Source organism: Notamacropus eugenii, chromosome 5 (assembly GCF_028372415.1).
Source record: "Notamacropus eugenii isolate mMacEug1 chromosome 5, mMacEug1.pri_v2, whole genome shotgun sequence".
In the NCBI taxonomy this organism is placed as follows: Eukaryota; Metazoa; Chordata; class Mammalia; order Diprotodontia; family Macropodidae; genus Notamacropus; species Notamacropus eugenii.
The window spans coordinates 129,930,179-129,946,417 of NC_092876.1; the positions used below are offsets into that span (position 1 = coordinate 129,930,179).

Genomic DNA, 16,239 nt, shown 5'->3' on the forward strand with positions numbered 1-16,239 from the left:
GAACTAGACACTCTACCTCCCAACTCTGGGCATTTCCATTGGCTGTTCCCCATTTCTAGAATACTCTCCTTCTTCAACTCCACTTCCAGTTTCTCTGGTTTCCTTCAAGTCTCAGCTAAAATTCCATCATCTGCAAAAAATTTTTCTGAGTCTTCCTTAATCTTAGTGCCTTCCCCCTGAGATTGCCTCCCATTTTACCTGTCTGGATCTTGTATATACATACATCCATTACAGATCCCTTCTTGAGAGGAAGGGTCATTTATTTATTTATCCATTTATTCATCCACTCATTCTTGTATTCATCCATAAATCAATCTATCTATCTATCTATCTATCTATCTATCTATCTATCTATCTATCTTATCTTTCTATCTATCTTTGCTGTTTTTTGTATCCCCAGCACTTAGCATGGCATCTGACACAAACTAGATGTTTGATATATGCCTGCTAACTTGACTTTCTTTAAAATGGTAATATTTGGAGCTGAGGTCCAAGACTTTGCACAATAGACTTTTACTGAGAAGATCCAAACCATACAAACTTCCTCAGTTTCCCTTTTCTATGCCTCAAAATTTTTCTGTGTCCTCACCCATTTCTCTATCTGTCCTCCACTCTCAAAGGATAAAGTGCCATTTCTCCACTGTAATCCTATTAGATCTGAAGACGCTGCTTCTCGACTCTGCTCCTAATTTACCATGTGACTTTGGATAAGTCACTTGTCTTTGGATCTCAGTTTTCTCATGTGAAAAAAAAATAACAGAATACATTGTACTAGATGTCCCTTCTAGCTTTAAATTTTTCAAAATTCTTTAAATTTTTTATCTCATCTCCTTTAGGATCATACCCTGCTTTAGGATCATCCCCTGCTTCTCATGAATCATTGATTCTCTCTCTCTCTCTCTCTCTCTCTCTCTCTCTCTCTCTCTCCCTCTCTCCCTCTCCCTTTACTGCATCCTTTCCCTTTGCCTGTAAGCATCTTCTCACTGCATTAAAAATACCCTTCCTTCAATATTTCAATACCAATTCTTCAAGACTTCAGAAACTTCTGATTCTACCAAGCTACCAACATCTTCTTCTTCCTTTCCCCATCAAAGTTGTAGAAAGCATCATCTATACTTGCTGACTCCATTTTCTCCTATCCTCCTGACACTTCTCAGTCCCTTGCACTCTGGTGTTGCACCACTCTACAGAAACAGCTTGATCATAGGTCACCAGTGAGCTCCTAATTATCATATGCAAGACTTTTGGGCAGTCCTCATCCTCATGTGAGTTCCCTGAAGCATTTTACACTTTCTGGACAGTCACAGTAACCTTTTGGTTGGTCTCTCTTTCTAAAGTCTTTTCTACTCAGATCCATCCTCTTCCTAAAGAAAGGACAGGGATAAGTCTGGTTGTTACACCTATGATAGTGTTCCATACTGTCTCTGGGCCCCATGCCTCAGGCGGCCATTCAGTTATCAAAATGATCCTCTTAAATCTCAGGTCTGACCAGGTCACTACTCAACATACCCCTACTCAATATACCCCAGTGGATTCTTATCTCCTTCAGGATCAAATGGAACATCTTTGGTTTGGCAAGGACCACAAACTCTATAGCTCCTGTTCTACATATCAGTTGCCTGTTTCACTCCTTCACACGGGTGCCCCAATGACCACTCACTCTTAATAGGTTCCCAGATCTTACTCATCTTTCCTTCTAAACCTTCTCATTCTTCCAATTTGCTGTTTGCCAATGTTTGCCAATGGCACCACCATTCTCCTAGACACCCAGACTCCAACTCTTAGAATTGCCTTTGGCTCTTTCTTTTCTTTCCCTTCCCTTCTTCATCCAGTCATTTTCCAAATCCCGTTGATTCTACCTCCAAAACATCTCTCATCTTGGTCCCTCCCACTCCACTCATGTTGACAATTCAGCCTAACTCAGGATCTCATACCCTCTTGCCTGGCCTCCTAACTACTATCTTCCTCCAATCTCTTCTCTCTCTAATCCGTCCTTCAAACACTTGCCAAAATAATCTTCCAAAAGGATAAGTCTGCTCTTGTTACTGGCCTGTTCCAGAATATTTAGTATCTGCCCCATTATCTAGAGAATTCATTAGTTTGGCATTCAAGGTTCACTAGAATTTAATATTTCTCCAGTTTTCCAGGCTAATTTCTCACTATTCCTCATAAGAACTTTATGTTCCATCAACTGGGTGAGATCTCCCCACAGGCTCCCAATAGTCTGGTTCCAGGTTCCCTCACCAAGGTTAACGTGGTCATAACGATATGGCTCAGCGATGAAGTGGGGAAGGCTCATGAGGAGCCCTGCCACCGCGACTAGGACAGCTCCAAGGCCAATCAGACGGGGCCGGTGGACCCGGCTCCCAAAGTAGCTCACGAATATGATGAGTGCTGTGTTCCCCACCTGCAAGGGAGAAGAGTTAGGAAAGGGTAAAAGGCTGACAGGTTGACTTCCTCTCCAGGAGCCACTGTGTGATGGACTAGGAACAGCCCTGGACTTGGAGTAAGAAACCTGACATGGAATCCCAGCTCCAATCCCATTCACCAACTGTGTGTGGCCAAGCACAAGCTCCTTTTTTTACCTCAGTTTACTCCTCTGTAAAGTAGGGACCATAATCTTTGTATTATCCACTTTAGGAGGTGACATGAAATAGTTGATAGAGAGCTGGTTTGGACATATCCTTGAGAAAGAGCATGGATCGATGTAGGAATGTTCATGCTTCTGTACTATCAAAGGGAGAGCTGTAGCACTGAGAAGCCCCAAACCCCCACAGTTTATCTGAAGACTAAGTCTTTCTTATCTTTGGTTACTACTTAGCAACATGAGGGTGGGGTGAAGGTCTGATGCTATGGAAATTTACAAGACTTAAGACTAATCCAAGACACCACTGGCTTACTACCAGATTCTTAAGAATGAAGGAAAGTACCCTGGATGTGGAGTCAGAAGACCTTGCTTTGATTTCTGGCTCAGCCACTAACTCTGTGACTTCAGCAAAGCTGGGCTTTGCTGTTTGTTTCCTTGCAAAACACAGAGGTTAGGCTCTAAATGAGCTCTAAAATTCTTTCCTACTCTAGCCCCCAAAGCCTCTGCATCCCTTTCCCCCAGACCCCAAGCTAACTTGATGCTGAGAATAGACATCATCTCTTAGATCTTATCTCTACAGATTGGGGTCACTTCAATCATTCACTTGTCTCTAAGTAGCGTGTTCCAAGAGGCCTCAGTTGTATCTGACTCTTTGTGATTCCATTTGGTTGTGTGGGTTTTTTTTTGGGGGGGGGTGCGCAAAAGATATTAAAGTGGTTTGCCATTTCCTTTTTTCAGCTCATTTTTTACAGATATGGAAACTGAAGAAAACAGAGTTAAGTGACTTGCCCAGGGTCACACAGCTAGGAAGTGTCTGAGGTTGGATTTGAATGCAGGAAGATGAGTCTTCCTGATTCCAGATCTGCTCTATCCACTGGGCAACCTATCTGTCTTCATGACCACCTAGCAGTCCTCGAAAAGAGAATAAGAATATGGAGGAGGCTCCCAACTCCAGATCCTCATCAAGCTGAAGGGGGTATACTAATTGCTATAGATATAGGGGGATCCTGAGTAAAATCACAGAATTTCAAAGCTGCAAGGTACCTAAGAGCCCTGGCCTAGGAGTCATGAGACCTTGGATGTAACTTCTTCTCTTTGACCGCCTTGCTATGTGATCTTGAGCAGATCGCTTAAGCCCCATGGCTTCATGTCTTTCCTCTGTGGGATGAAAAGGTTGAACTAAAGGATCTTTGAAGTCCTTTCTGATCCCAACATCTATGTGATTATGAGTCAAGAACTGCTTCCAATTGCCGCATGACCTAGGGTGATTGATTTCCTCTTCTTGAGCTTCAGTTTTCTCCTGTGTGAGATGACTGGGTGCCCCCCAGCTCCATGATATTACAACTAGCCCTTTCAGATACTCTGTTCTAATATTCTCATTTCACAGAGGAGGAAACAGGCTCAGAAAGGGGACCACTTGCCTAAGGTTGCATACAATTGAAAAATCTCTACTTTCTATTTTGAGGCTGAGACCAGGAAGGAGGGGTGAGGGGGGGAGGTTGGGGTAAGCATTTGGTGACTTTGAACAATTGTACTGTGTGGTGAGAATGAAAAACAGGCCCAGTTCTCCTTAAAGGAGTCTGTCTGACCAGTTCCAGCCTTCACAAAACAAATCCAGGGTAGGTGCTTACTAACTGTTCATATACTAACAGAATGTCAGAGTTGGAAAGGACCTTAGAACAGAATATAGCAGACAGCTAGATCCTAGAATATTTGAGGGGAAAGGAAAGGTATCCTAGAACATAGAACTCAAGGTCTATGAGGGACCTTAGAACATAGAATATTAGACCTGAATGGACCTTATAACAGAGATAGTTTGACCTGGGAGAGACCTTAGAACATAGAACGTTAGAACTGAAAGGAACCTTTAGAACATAGAATGTTAGGACTGGAAGGGACTGGAGAGATCATTTAATCTAATCCTTTATTTCTATAGAGGCATATTCTCCCAGAGAAGGGATGTGACATGTTGATAGTCACAGGGTGTTGGAGGAAGTCCAGGAGTCTTCCTGCTACATACAGTTGCCTCTTGGACAGTCAACTGTTACTTTTAAAGGCACAGGGTGAGTCCTCAAAGGCTTGAATACAGGGGAGTATCACTGGGGAGACCCACCCTAGAGTCCTGGGCATAGTCAGCAGAGAAAGCTGAGACAAGTCAGGTAATGGGAGAGAGAAAGAAGATGCCTTCACTTGCTCCCCCCAGAGGGTCAGGATAGCCCAGAGTAGGGCTAGGGGATTAGACATACCTCATTGAAGGCAGCTAGAAGTCCTGAGGTCTGACTGGACAGGCCAAAGCGTCTCTCTATGGTGGAGATGGAGCTCTTCAGGTAGCCTGAGATCATGAGTTGGGCCAGTTGCAACAGGCTGTGGCAGAATACAAAGAACTGCAGAGACACGGAAGGGGAAAGGGAATAGAGTGATAATGGAGAGGGGAAAGACAGAGATAGAAGAGAAGGAGGGAGAGACAGAGACAGAAGAGGGAGAGAGGGAGGGAGAGACAGAAGAGGAGAGAAGGAGGGAAAGACAGAGACAGAAGAGAGGGAGAGAGGGAGGGAGAAACAGAGACAGAAGAGGGAGGAAGCAACAGAGCAGGTGGTGGGAGAGATAGAAGACAGGGACAAAGGGAGGAAGAGACAGAGGAGAGGGAAGAACAAATAGGAGAGGGAAAAGGGAGGAAAAGACAGAAGAGGGAGGGAAACAGAAGAAAACAAGAGAGGGAAAGAGAAGAAAGGGAGGGAGAGAGAGAAGAGAGGAAGAGAAAGACAAAAGAGAGGGAGGGGAAGGGAGATATGATTTATGTGAGAAGGAGCATGAGGGAGAGAGGGAGGGGATACTTATTAATTCCTCTTAAGTTTCTGAAGCAGAATCCCTAGGAGGTGAGAAGGGACGGGGAGAGAGACAAAGATGCCCAGGCAAGACTCTTGGGGAGCTGGTGGGGCCAATAGGATTAAAGATGTAGAACTCCAGAAAACTTTGTTGGTGGCAGCTTAAGTTTGTGGGCTGTGAATTCTCCTTTATTTCCTAGATCCCCTCCTCCACCACCCTCCACCTTGCCAGGAGCTGATGTCTACCTCAAAGTCAGAGCTGAGCCATATCAGTTACTTGCTGGGGTTGGAAAGGGTAGGAGAGCTCCTGGAAGAGTGAGTGGGGGTGGGTAGAGCTATGAGAGCTCTTTCTGGCCTTCCAATATCTACCCTGGAGCTGAATTAGGAATATCTTTCCTCATCCCAACCACCATGTTCTATCCCTTATGTCTCAGTTATAGGCCCTTCACCCAGGAAGGGTTCCAGGACTGACTCAACACAATCACCCCTATCCTCCTCCCACTTCTCCCTCCTATCCCCTAGGACTTCTCTAATTATCTTTTAGGATTTGAGGTCAATTCCGATTGATTCATAGTTCAGGACAAATCCCAGGCCATTCTATTATCACCCTGTTCCCTACCCCCACTCCCACTCTCCTGTGACTCTCGCTCCTTTTCAGGCAGAGCTCTGGGATTATGAGAGAGATAAAAGAAAAGAGAGAATGAAAGAAAAAGAAAGAGACAGAGACAGAGAGAGAAACATACACACAGACAGAGAGGGACAGGGACAGGGACAGAGACAGACAGAAAGAGACAGAGACACAGAGACAGAAAACTAAGGAAGAGAGGGCAGAATGTATCTCATTTGATTCATGATCAAATAAAAATAATTTTTTGGATAATAGTCATTTGGCCCAAACTTTCTTTAGGGTAGAGAATCAACTGTTGATTCTTTTGTATTTATAGATTTTTATTGATCCCATTTATAAGTGATCTGTCTTCTTTTTTCTGACTAGGGGCTCCTTGGGTTCTACTTTTGAGGGTTCTGGTAACTAAGTCACCAGCCAGACCCTCTTCCAAATTTCCTTGTTCCTAGGGCCACGCTCCTCATTCTCATTTCTCCTTATAAATATTTGTTGAATTGAATCTAATTTGAGGATGAAGATTTCCCTGAACCCTTCTTCTCCAAGAGCAGTCACTGTTGGACTGTCTCAGCCCTTCCTCCCCAAGGTCCCCTGATGGCAGATTTGGTACCTTGATGCTGAGAAATAGATTAGAACACAGCCTCTTCTGGACTGACTCAGGTTGGCTTTTATATGCAGGCTTACTGCTCATCTTGATCTCAGTTTTGGGATCTGACATTTCAATCCTCTGCTGGACTGGTCCTATAAAGAGATGTGTCCCACCATGGGGTAGAAAGAGATTAGGTCATGGGTCTTTCAGGAGATCAGTCTCCTCTCTTGGAAACCTGCCCGATTAATTAGCACATAAGTGAGACTTGGCCAATCTTCTCCCTTCTCCCAGAACTGGCCATCCTTAGATGGTCACTAAGACAATCTTAGCATTTTCTGCCTTTTCTCCTCTTCACTCAGGATACATATTTATAATTTATACCTCCTAGAGGTGCGCCATATTGGAGGGAGAGTGCTAGATGGAGAATTTACAAATTGCTCTCACCCAAATCATTTCATCTATTCCTTTCAACAGCCCCAACAAAACAACCCTTTTGGTTTTGGTCTCTGCTTTGGAATAGGAACAGCAGTTCATGAGACTTAAGACTAAACCAAGGAACTGCTAAATATATGACTCCCAAGGGTCCAAAAGCAGAGGCACTGGAACTTGAAGCCAGAAGTCTTCGGTCTGATTTCTTTGTTTCATGGCTAACTCGTTGTATGACTTTGGGGAAATTATGTAACTTCTCTTGGCCTTAGTTTTTTGTTGTTGTTCAGTTGTGTCCAATTCTTCATGACCCGTTTGGGGTCTTCTTGGCAGAGATACTGGAGTGGTTTATCATTTCCTTCTCCAGATCATTTGACAGATGAGGAAACTGAGGCTAACAGGGTTAACTGACTTACTCAGGGTCACACAGCTCCTAAGTGTTTGAGGCCAGATTTGAACTCACCAAGAGGAGTCTTCCTGACTCCAAACCTGGGGCTCTATCCACTGGGCCCCCTAGCTGCCCCAAGGGTCTCACTTTATTTCCTTCTAGTCCTAGCATTTATGAATTTTAAGCTTTGCTTCTAAGGATTCCTTTTGGCAAGATGAAATCAACTGGGAACTCCCACCTCCTCAGCACCCTCTACCCCTTGGAGATGACTTCTCCTTCCCTGTGGTTGGAGAGCATGGGAGGTGGCCATCTGGGAAATCCTTCCCCCCTGAGCCTCCTCCTCTTAGGACTGGCACCCAGGGAATTCTTCTCATCATTTCCCACCTGGCTCCTTTCCTAGACTTCATCGTCTCCAGAAAATCATCCTTCTGCAAGACAAAATCAACTCAGAAGCTCCCACCTCCTCAGATCATTGTATGATGTCATGGGGAACCTCTCACCCTCCCTGGCTCTCAGTTTCTTTTTTGTGTCATTCCCCCCATTAGACTTTGAGCACCTTGAGGGCAAGGATTGTCTTGTGCTTACCACAGTGCCTGGCACACAGTAGGTACTTAATAATGCTTATCTGCTATGACTCAACTTATTTATTTCCTCCTCTCCCAATTTGATGATAAAATGAGTAGTATATCCTCTTGGATGGCCATATGCACTGATTAGGGGCAAGTTATCCATCCCTCTATCTTCAAATAGGGTCAAATGTTACTATTTCCATTTTACAGGAAAAAAAAACAACAAAGGCCCAGCCAGAGAGGAGCAGTTAATTCCTCAAGGTCACATAGCTAGTTAATAGCACAGCTGGAACTCAGATCTACTGACTCGAAGGTTCCTCTCTCTATCCATTACTGTCCCTTAAGACCTATCTCAGGTGTCACCTCCTCCATGAAGTCTTCCTTGATTCCTCCGCTAACAAGGTATTCCTTCTGCCTAGAGATACTCAGTTTTTTTCTGAACTCTGCTATGTTGTTAAGCATTTTCTAACATGTATTATATTTATTTGTTCACCAGCCTCATACCCACTACTAGATAACAGGGGGAGAGGGCCAGGGACTAGACCGGGGATTTCATTGATTAGGAAAATTCCTCTCCCAGTACAGATCACCACCCTTTCTGCAACTTAAGACTCTTATTGAGTTGCCTTTCAGTTGCCTGAGTGATTAAGGGACATGTCCAGGGCCAAACAGCCAGGATGTGAACCCGGCTTTTCTTGGCTTTAAGGCCAACTGTCTATTCACTAATCCATACTTCATCTCAGTAGAGATGACTAGATTAGAAAATTTAAAAATCAAGCGTTTTCACTCTCCTCTAGTTTTCTTGCATCCTCTGGATCTCTCCTTTGCCCCTCTCCCATTCAGCCTTTCATTATTCTTACTGATGTGTATGTGTGTGTGTGTGGTGTGTGAATATATGTATGTATATATATATATGTATATACATATACACACATATGTATGTATATACATTGTGTTTATATGGGTGTGCATACATAAATCTGCCTACCTCTCTCTCTCTGCCTATCTATCTCTATCTCTCTCTCCCTCTATCTATCTATCTATCTATCTATCTATCTATCTGTCTGTCTGTCTATCTATCTATCTATCATATTCCCTTAGGAAACTAGAAGGACCTTGCGCTTTTAAGAGCCAGAAGGAATCTTAGAGGTGATTTAGCCCAGCCCCTCCGCATTTTACAGATGAGATCACAGAGGACAGTGGAGCTCAAGTGATTTGCCCAAGATTCAGCTGGTCAGAAGCAGAGGCAGGATTCCAACCCTCATCCTCTTACTCCAAAATCAATACTTTGCACTTCTAGCACTTTGTATCTCCCAGGGCCTTGTCCATGGTAGGTACTTAATAAAGGTGCAGGATTGAATTGGGAATAGGCAGAATTGCTCTAGGGGCCTGGACTCCCCATACAGGTTTGCAGAAGTATTAAATCATAAAACCAGAGACCATGAAGGACTCAAGAGCTGCATTTCTGGCCTATTTTTCTTTTTTTTCAATTCTACACTTAATATTCCAAGGACAAAAGAAAGAGGCTTGCTTATTAAATGGCCAGTCTCTCTTATGTATTGTTTCCAGTTAGATTTTCCATAAACTCCTTTTCTTGCCTGCTGTATTCCAACCAAGTCAGCCTTCCTGCCTTTCTCCATTCTGGACATTCCATCCAGGCATGCTCTGCCTGCTTCTTCCACACAAGGTCTTTCCTGTTTCTAGGCTCTCCCAGCCAGTTTGTTAGGACTCTCTCCTTCCATCAAACTAATTGGTATGTGTTTTGTATAACCTCTGAAGCTTTTTCTAGCTTCAGTATTCTGAGATTCTAAGTTTGTAGCTATCTTCCAAAGCCTCTCCCACTCTCTCCCCTTACCCCTCCTGATTTCATGCTGAGAATGAATAGCATGTCCTCTTAAATTGCTATCTCTTGCAAGAAACTTGCTTGAATGCTTGGCAGCTGGGAAGGGCCTGTTGAACTCCACTGGCATCATCCTAGAGTCTGAGAGGTTTCCTTCCACATGTTTTCCTACAATTTCCTGAGGGAATGAGTTGGAAGATCCCTGGAAGAACTCAGATTTTCAACACCAGAAGCAACTTTAAAAGATCATTTAATTTGATCCTCTCATTTTACAGGGGAAGAAATTCTACTTAAGCAAGGGAAATGACTACCCTAAGGCCACCTAGGCAGAAAGAAGTAGTAGATGATCTGAATCCAAATTTAGTGCCTTTGGAGTTATTTCCCAAGGATTTGGGGAAACTGATGCAAACCTGTAACTGAGGAGACATCCTCTAGCAACTTTATTTTTTTCCCTCTGAAAGTCCTGAATCAGCCTAGACTGAGCTATGTGAAGGCCAGCCTGTCTGGAGGTGAGGAGGGTAGTGTTGAACAAGATGACCCCAGGAGCCCGGGCTTGGATCAGGAGGTTCACTGAGGTCAATGTGATGATACCTGCTGGGAATACTAGTCTTCTTGTCTTCCTGGGAAGCCCAGTGAACAGATTAGCAAAGACTTCCTCCAGGCTCTACTTGGAAACCCCTCTGATTGCTTTCTTTCTTGTGCTTTCTATAAGGAAGTCTACTGCATGGTTCCCCTTCCTCTCACCTCCTGGACTGTCTCTCTCTGTGTCTCTGTCTCTCTCTGTCTCTCTCTCTCTCTGCCTCCTCCCAGAGTTCTCCCTCATTCAATTCCCCTCAAACTCACACAAGAAATTCATAGGACAAGGAACACCTTCTCCAGGCATATTATCCATTTTCCTCCCTCCACAGCCTATGGTATCTACCTGGATTGTGTTCTCACCTGTAGCATACTGAAGAGCCCTGGTCTGAGAGTTCACAGAAGCCCTGGGATTTAGTCAGGCTCTGCCACTAACTTGCCATACTACTTTAGCATCCCTTCCCCTTTCTGGATCCCAGTTTTAGCCTCTGTAAAATGAAGAAATTAGAGTAGTTGATCTCCCTAATAACTGTCATATCTACAGCATCTACATTTCATCAGTTTTCATTAGCGCTTTCCTCCTAACTATGAAGTAGGTAAGTGTTCCAGTTTTCATCAGTGCTTTCCTCCTAACTGTGAGGTAGGTGGTGTATTATCCCCATTTTACAGAGGGTCAGAGAAATTAAGTTACTTGTTTAGGGCGCATACCTAGCAGCATCAAGACTTAAATCCAACTTTCCTGACTAGATCCAGCATTCTTCCCAACTCAAAAGCCTGCTTCTCTATTTTCTGAATGTTCTTCCCTGATTTCCATATATTTATTTTAACATATGCTTACTAGCTGTATGACCCTGGGCAAGTCACTTAACTTCGTTTGCCTCAGTTTCCTCTTCTGTACAATGAACTGTAGAAGGAAATGGCAAACAACTCTATTTTCTCTGCCAAGAAAATCCCAAATGGGGTGACGAAGAGTCAGACAAACTAAAAAATGACTGAGCAGCAGCAAAAACAAGCCTATCTGGCACTGGTTTTGCTATATCTTGTAACATTTCCCAACAATGGTGCTGAATCATCCATTAGTTTTCCAAGAGCTACCACGTCCCTGGGAGAAAGGTGGAAAGAAGGCTTCGGATCTTGATTTTTGTAGATGAGGAACCTGAAACTCAAGGGGAGGAGACTTCCCCAGGGGCACACATCATAGAGCTGATATTCAAATCCAGCCCAGGGCTCATTTTCCTAGAGAAGATGAATGGGGCAAAGGGAAGAAGAGCATCTGACCAGCAGTCAGGTGACAGTCTGCCCCTGACTTCTGGTTGTGTGATTTTGGATAAATCACCTCCGTTTTCTGGGACTCAGTTTTTCACTGTTGTAAAAACACATCTATTCAGTTCAACCTCTGCTTTTTAAGCACCTTCTACGTGCAGAACCAGGAGAGGCAAAGTTTCTACAGATAAAACAAGATCTTTGTCCACAAGGTGTGTGGGAGAATGTAATACAAACGCAGGTAACTCGTTATACAGTAACGTGCCATAAGGGCAGGGGAGGGGAGGTGATGAAGGTTTATGGGTGGGAGGCACTTTTGGAAACCTTGGAGTCTTAGACGTCTTGTAATTGCCCTATAATGAAGTAAGAGGAATTTGTGTATTAGAAAGGGGATGGGTCATGAATTGACCCAGAGAAATTGGAGATGAGATAATGAGCAGCAGACCAGGAGCGAGCTAACCCAGAGAACATAGCTAAGTCCTGCTGCTTCAACAAGGAGGAGCTAGTAGAAACAATATTAAAGTAGGAGGTCTGAAGAAATGGGTTTGAATCCTGGATCTTCCACTTCGTAGTTGGGTAATCCTGGGCAAGCTGCCTAACATTTCTCTGCCTCAGTTTTCTCAATTGTAGATGGAGCTAATAATAGCACTCATCTCACTGGATTGTGATGAGGGTCAAAAGGGTATTTGTAAAGTGCTTAACACAGTGACTGGCACAGAGTAGGCTCCCTCCTTCCTTCCTTCCTTCCTTCCTTCCTTCCTTTCTTCCTTCCTTCCTTCCTTCCTTCCTTCCTTCCTTCCTTCCTTCCTTCCTTCCTTCCTTCCTTCCCTTCTTTCCTTCCTTCCATGGAATTATGTGAACCAAATTGACTCCACCTTGTAACTAAGTTCTGGATCTAGCTTAGTTTCCTTTCTATTCAAAAGTCCAACTTGTGTCCGGTGAAAAAACTATATTCAATTGTGGGAATTGGGAGCAAACTTTGTTGTATTGTTTGAACCTATCTCTGTGTGACTGGGAAGCAGAACCACCTCTAACTGTTGCATGGAGACCCTTAACTAAAACCTAGGTTATGTTGACCAGAAACCTGGTCAGATCCGAAGATGAATGTAAGGAATTTTCTCATAATTAAACATCTCAAGCAACCCATGTGCCTTATCTGAAAACTGGCCCCATACTGGTCACTTAATTACTGTTACTGTTTCCATGTTCCTTTAACTGAGTACAGACACTTGGGAGAGGAGGGTGGCACTGATGAAAACTTAATCCTTTTTTTCCGATTTCAGGGAATTATACCTGTTTGCTCTCCCCCTCCCAACTCAGAAAGCCCCTAATCTTTTCTCCAATCAGAAATCAGATTCTTTAATCGTGTGTCTTGATTTTTGTTGTTCAGTTGTGTTTGATTCTATGTGGCCCCACAGGGTTTTCTTGGCAAAGATACTGGAATGGTTTGGCATTTCCTCTCCAGTGTATTTCCCATTTTACAGACAAAGAGCAAGTGAGGTTAAGTGACTTGCCCAAGGTTACATAGCTAGTAATGTCTAAGTCTAGATTTGAACTCAGGTCTTTCTGATTCCAAGCCACTCAGTGCTCTATCCACTGAGCCACCTAGTTGCTGTATTCTAGTTTACATCCTGTTAATTGCTTTCTTTTAGTGCATAAAAATCTGTCTCTTCCTGTAATGAAGGTCCAGTGCCAAGCTAAGACCTGGTCCCAATTTGTTATGCAATTGGCATGCATTACTTAATAAATGGATATGCTTGCAAGCTCAAACCTTTGTTTCCTCAGTTATTTCAGATTTCACCCTCCCTTCCTTCCTTCCTCCCTCCCTCCCTTCCTCCCTCCCTCCCTCCCTCCCTTCCTCCCTCCCTTCCTTCCTCCCTTTCCCCTTCTTTCTTCCTTTCAAAAAAAAGAAAAGGTGATCTTTGGACAACCAACCTCATGGGGCTGTTGGGACAGTGCTGTATGTACCAAAGTACTCTCAAAACGAGCTGTTTCTATTATTATTATTGTCAGGACTGATAATTTCATCCATGTGGGACACTTCCAGTGTGAAAATGCCCTCCACCAATGCAGATGACCTCATCTGCTGCTGTGTATCCTCAGAGAGTTGTCTGGGGGTTATGAGACTTTCCCATGATCACCCCACCAGTGAATGAGAGGCAGCACTTGGACATAGGGCTTCCTGACCGAGGCTGGTGCTCTACCTACTATGCCATGACATTTCTCATTAGTTATTATCATTAAAACACAATCAAATTGGCTTTGAGTTGGCATTACCTGCCCACTTGTTGCATTGGGTCAATCTGACACAGTGTGTGAGGGCAGAAGGTAGAGCCAAATCCATGGGACTCATGGGACTCCCTGAGCTTGGGTTCCTGAACCTAGAGCACAAGCCAGTCATCAGGGTGGAGAGGAAAATGAGCCCTAAAGGGGACAGGAAGATGCAACTTTTAGCCAATGGGAAATTCCCATGGCTCAGAAAGACTCCTTTCCCCCGGACAAGGGTGGGGACATCAAGAGCTGGACCCCAGTGAGCCTTCAAGGATAAAAGTAGCAAAGCTGACAATTCAGCCGAAAAACCGCTGTACTTAGGGGAAGGAAGGACTTACATACTAGCTTTATAACCTTGGGCAAGTCACTTATCTCCACTCCCCAGAGTCTGCCCATCAGTTTCCCATTTTCCCAGCTCTCATTCACCTGAAACCCACTCAGCCCCCTAATCATTGGCTAATGCCTTCCACTGCTGTCCTCAGTCCTTTGCCTGACTTAATTAAAACTTTCCAGTGTGACTTGGAAGTAATCTAATAGATTACTTATATGGTCTTTTACTGGGGGATAGATTCTAGGGTCTGAGAGTATAGGAGGATGAAAGGGAAGAGATATAATTTTCCTCTAGGGCACAAGAGCTGTCAATTAACCCATAGTTTGTTGACAAGTCATTCGTTCATTCATTCATCCAGTCAATCAATAAATCAACTAGTTATCAATTGTCAGTTAGCTGGTCCATCTAGCATCTTATCCTTGGTACTTTCAATGTGTAAAATCCTCTATTATGGGGATGGAGGAATCATGGGTAAATGTTTGCTGCCCAAAAAGCCAGAACACTGAAAGCCTCCTAGGTTTCACCTGCTGGGCCCAGAATCATCTGACCCAGGGTTCCTAGAAGGGAGCATCTCTGGACAAGGAGTTAGTGCCCTGGCCTTAACTTTGTTATCCATCTGGAAAGCCCCAGACTCTTTACCAAGTATATTTGATCTGGATTTTAGTTTCTCAGCAAAACAACCTCAGGCCTCATGCACTAATCAACTTCCAAAGGAAGGCTCTGGTACACGTCCCAGAAAGCTGCCAGGTAGCCATCCTCTCAGTCTATCAGTCAATCTTAAGTCAACAAACCTTTGCTAAAGGCTTACCATATGCCAAGGGGCACTGTGCCAAGCCCTGGGAACATAAAGAAAGGTAAAAACAGTCCCTGCCTTCCAGGAGCTCACAATCTAGTTGGGGAGATAATGAATAAACAATTACGTATGATCAAGCTACATAAAAGATAAATTGGAGATAATCAATAGAGGGAAGGCACTACATTAAAGGGATAAGGAAAAGCTTGTAGGAAATGGCAATTTATCTGTGACTTGAAGAAAGCCAGAGAAGCCGGGAGAGATGAAGAGGGAGAACATTCCAAGTGTAGGGGACAGGCAGAGAAAAGGAATGGAGTTAGGAGATGGAGCATCTGGTTCAAGGACCAGCAAGGAGGCCAATGTCTCTTTACCAAATAATACATGGAAGGCAATGTAGAATGTAAGAAGACTAGAAAGAGGCCAGATGGTAAAGAACTTTAAAAGCTAAATGGAGGATTTTCTATTTGATCCTGAAGGATTTTACTGAATAGGGGAAGTGACATGGTCAGACCTGAGATTTAGGAAGCTTACTTTGATAACTGAGTAGAGAATGAAGTAGAATGAAGACAGACTTGAAGATCTTTTCCCACTCCACAGGAAAGGAGGGTATCATTACAGGATGACAAAAACAAAGGGAAAATTCTTGAAACTGGGAATGAGCAAATGGTGAGATGTCTTGGGGCTGGTCTCGGTTAGGTTGGTGGGGTTGGCATTGTGGATTCAAATTTGGAGAGGGTAGGGTAGAGTCTGCCTTATGCCAGTGATCAAGAGGAGCTGGGTAGCTTGGTAATTGAACAATGGAAACCTTGTGATTGGCTTTACCCCCATTAAACAGAAATGCCCCCCTCCCCAGCTATGTGGTACAGTCGACACATTTGAACACCTGTGTTCAAATTCTGTCTCAGATACTTAAAAGCTGTGTGACCCCGGGCAACTCACTTAACCTCTCTGTGCTTTGGTTTCCTCATTTGTAAAAGTAGGGATAATAATAGTACCTAACTCACAGTGTTGTTGTGAGAATCAAACAAGTTGATATATAAAAAATACTTTGCCAACCTTGAAGTACTATGTAAATGCTAGCTATCATCACTACCATTTTTATTAATATATATATAACATGAATGATAATGAGGCACAGAAATAGCTTTGAAACTGGAGA

At 43.7% G+C, this 16,239-nt stretch overlaps 1 protein-coding gene across 4 annotated transcripts in view; it reads right to left on the reverse strand.

Moving 5' to 3' along the window:
- SLCO2B1 (solute carrier organic anion transporter family member 2B1) overlaps window positions 1-16,239 on the reverse strand; it is an 86,672-nt gene that overhangs the window by 54,104 nt on the left and 16,329 nt on the right. For 3 of the 4 annotated variants that reach the window (XM_072610830.1, XM_072610831.1, XM_072610832.1), the window contains 3 exons: window positions 6,645-6,775; window positions 4,834-4,971; window positions 2,245-2,407 (listed from right to left, as the gene is read on the reverse strand). In XM_072610830.1, the coding sequence (XP_072466931.1) occupies window positions 2,245-2,407; window positions 4,834-4,971; window positions 6,645-6,752 (409 nt within the window). In that variant the 5' untranslated portion in view covers window positions 6,753-6,775. The remainder of the gene's footprint in view (window positions 1-2,244; window positions 2,408-4,833; window positions 4,972-6,644; window positions 6,776-16,239) is intronic. The other variant, XM_072610834.1, reaches the window with a different exon arrangement.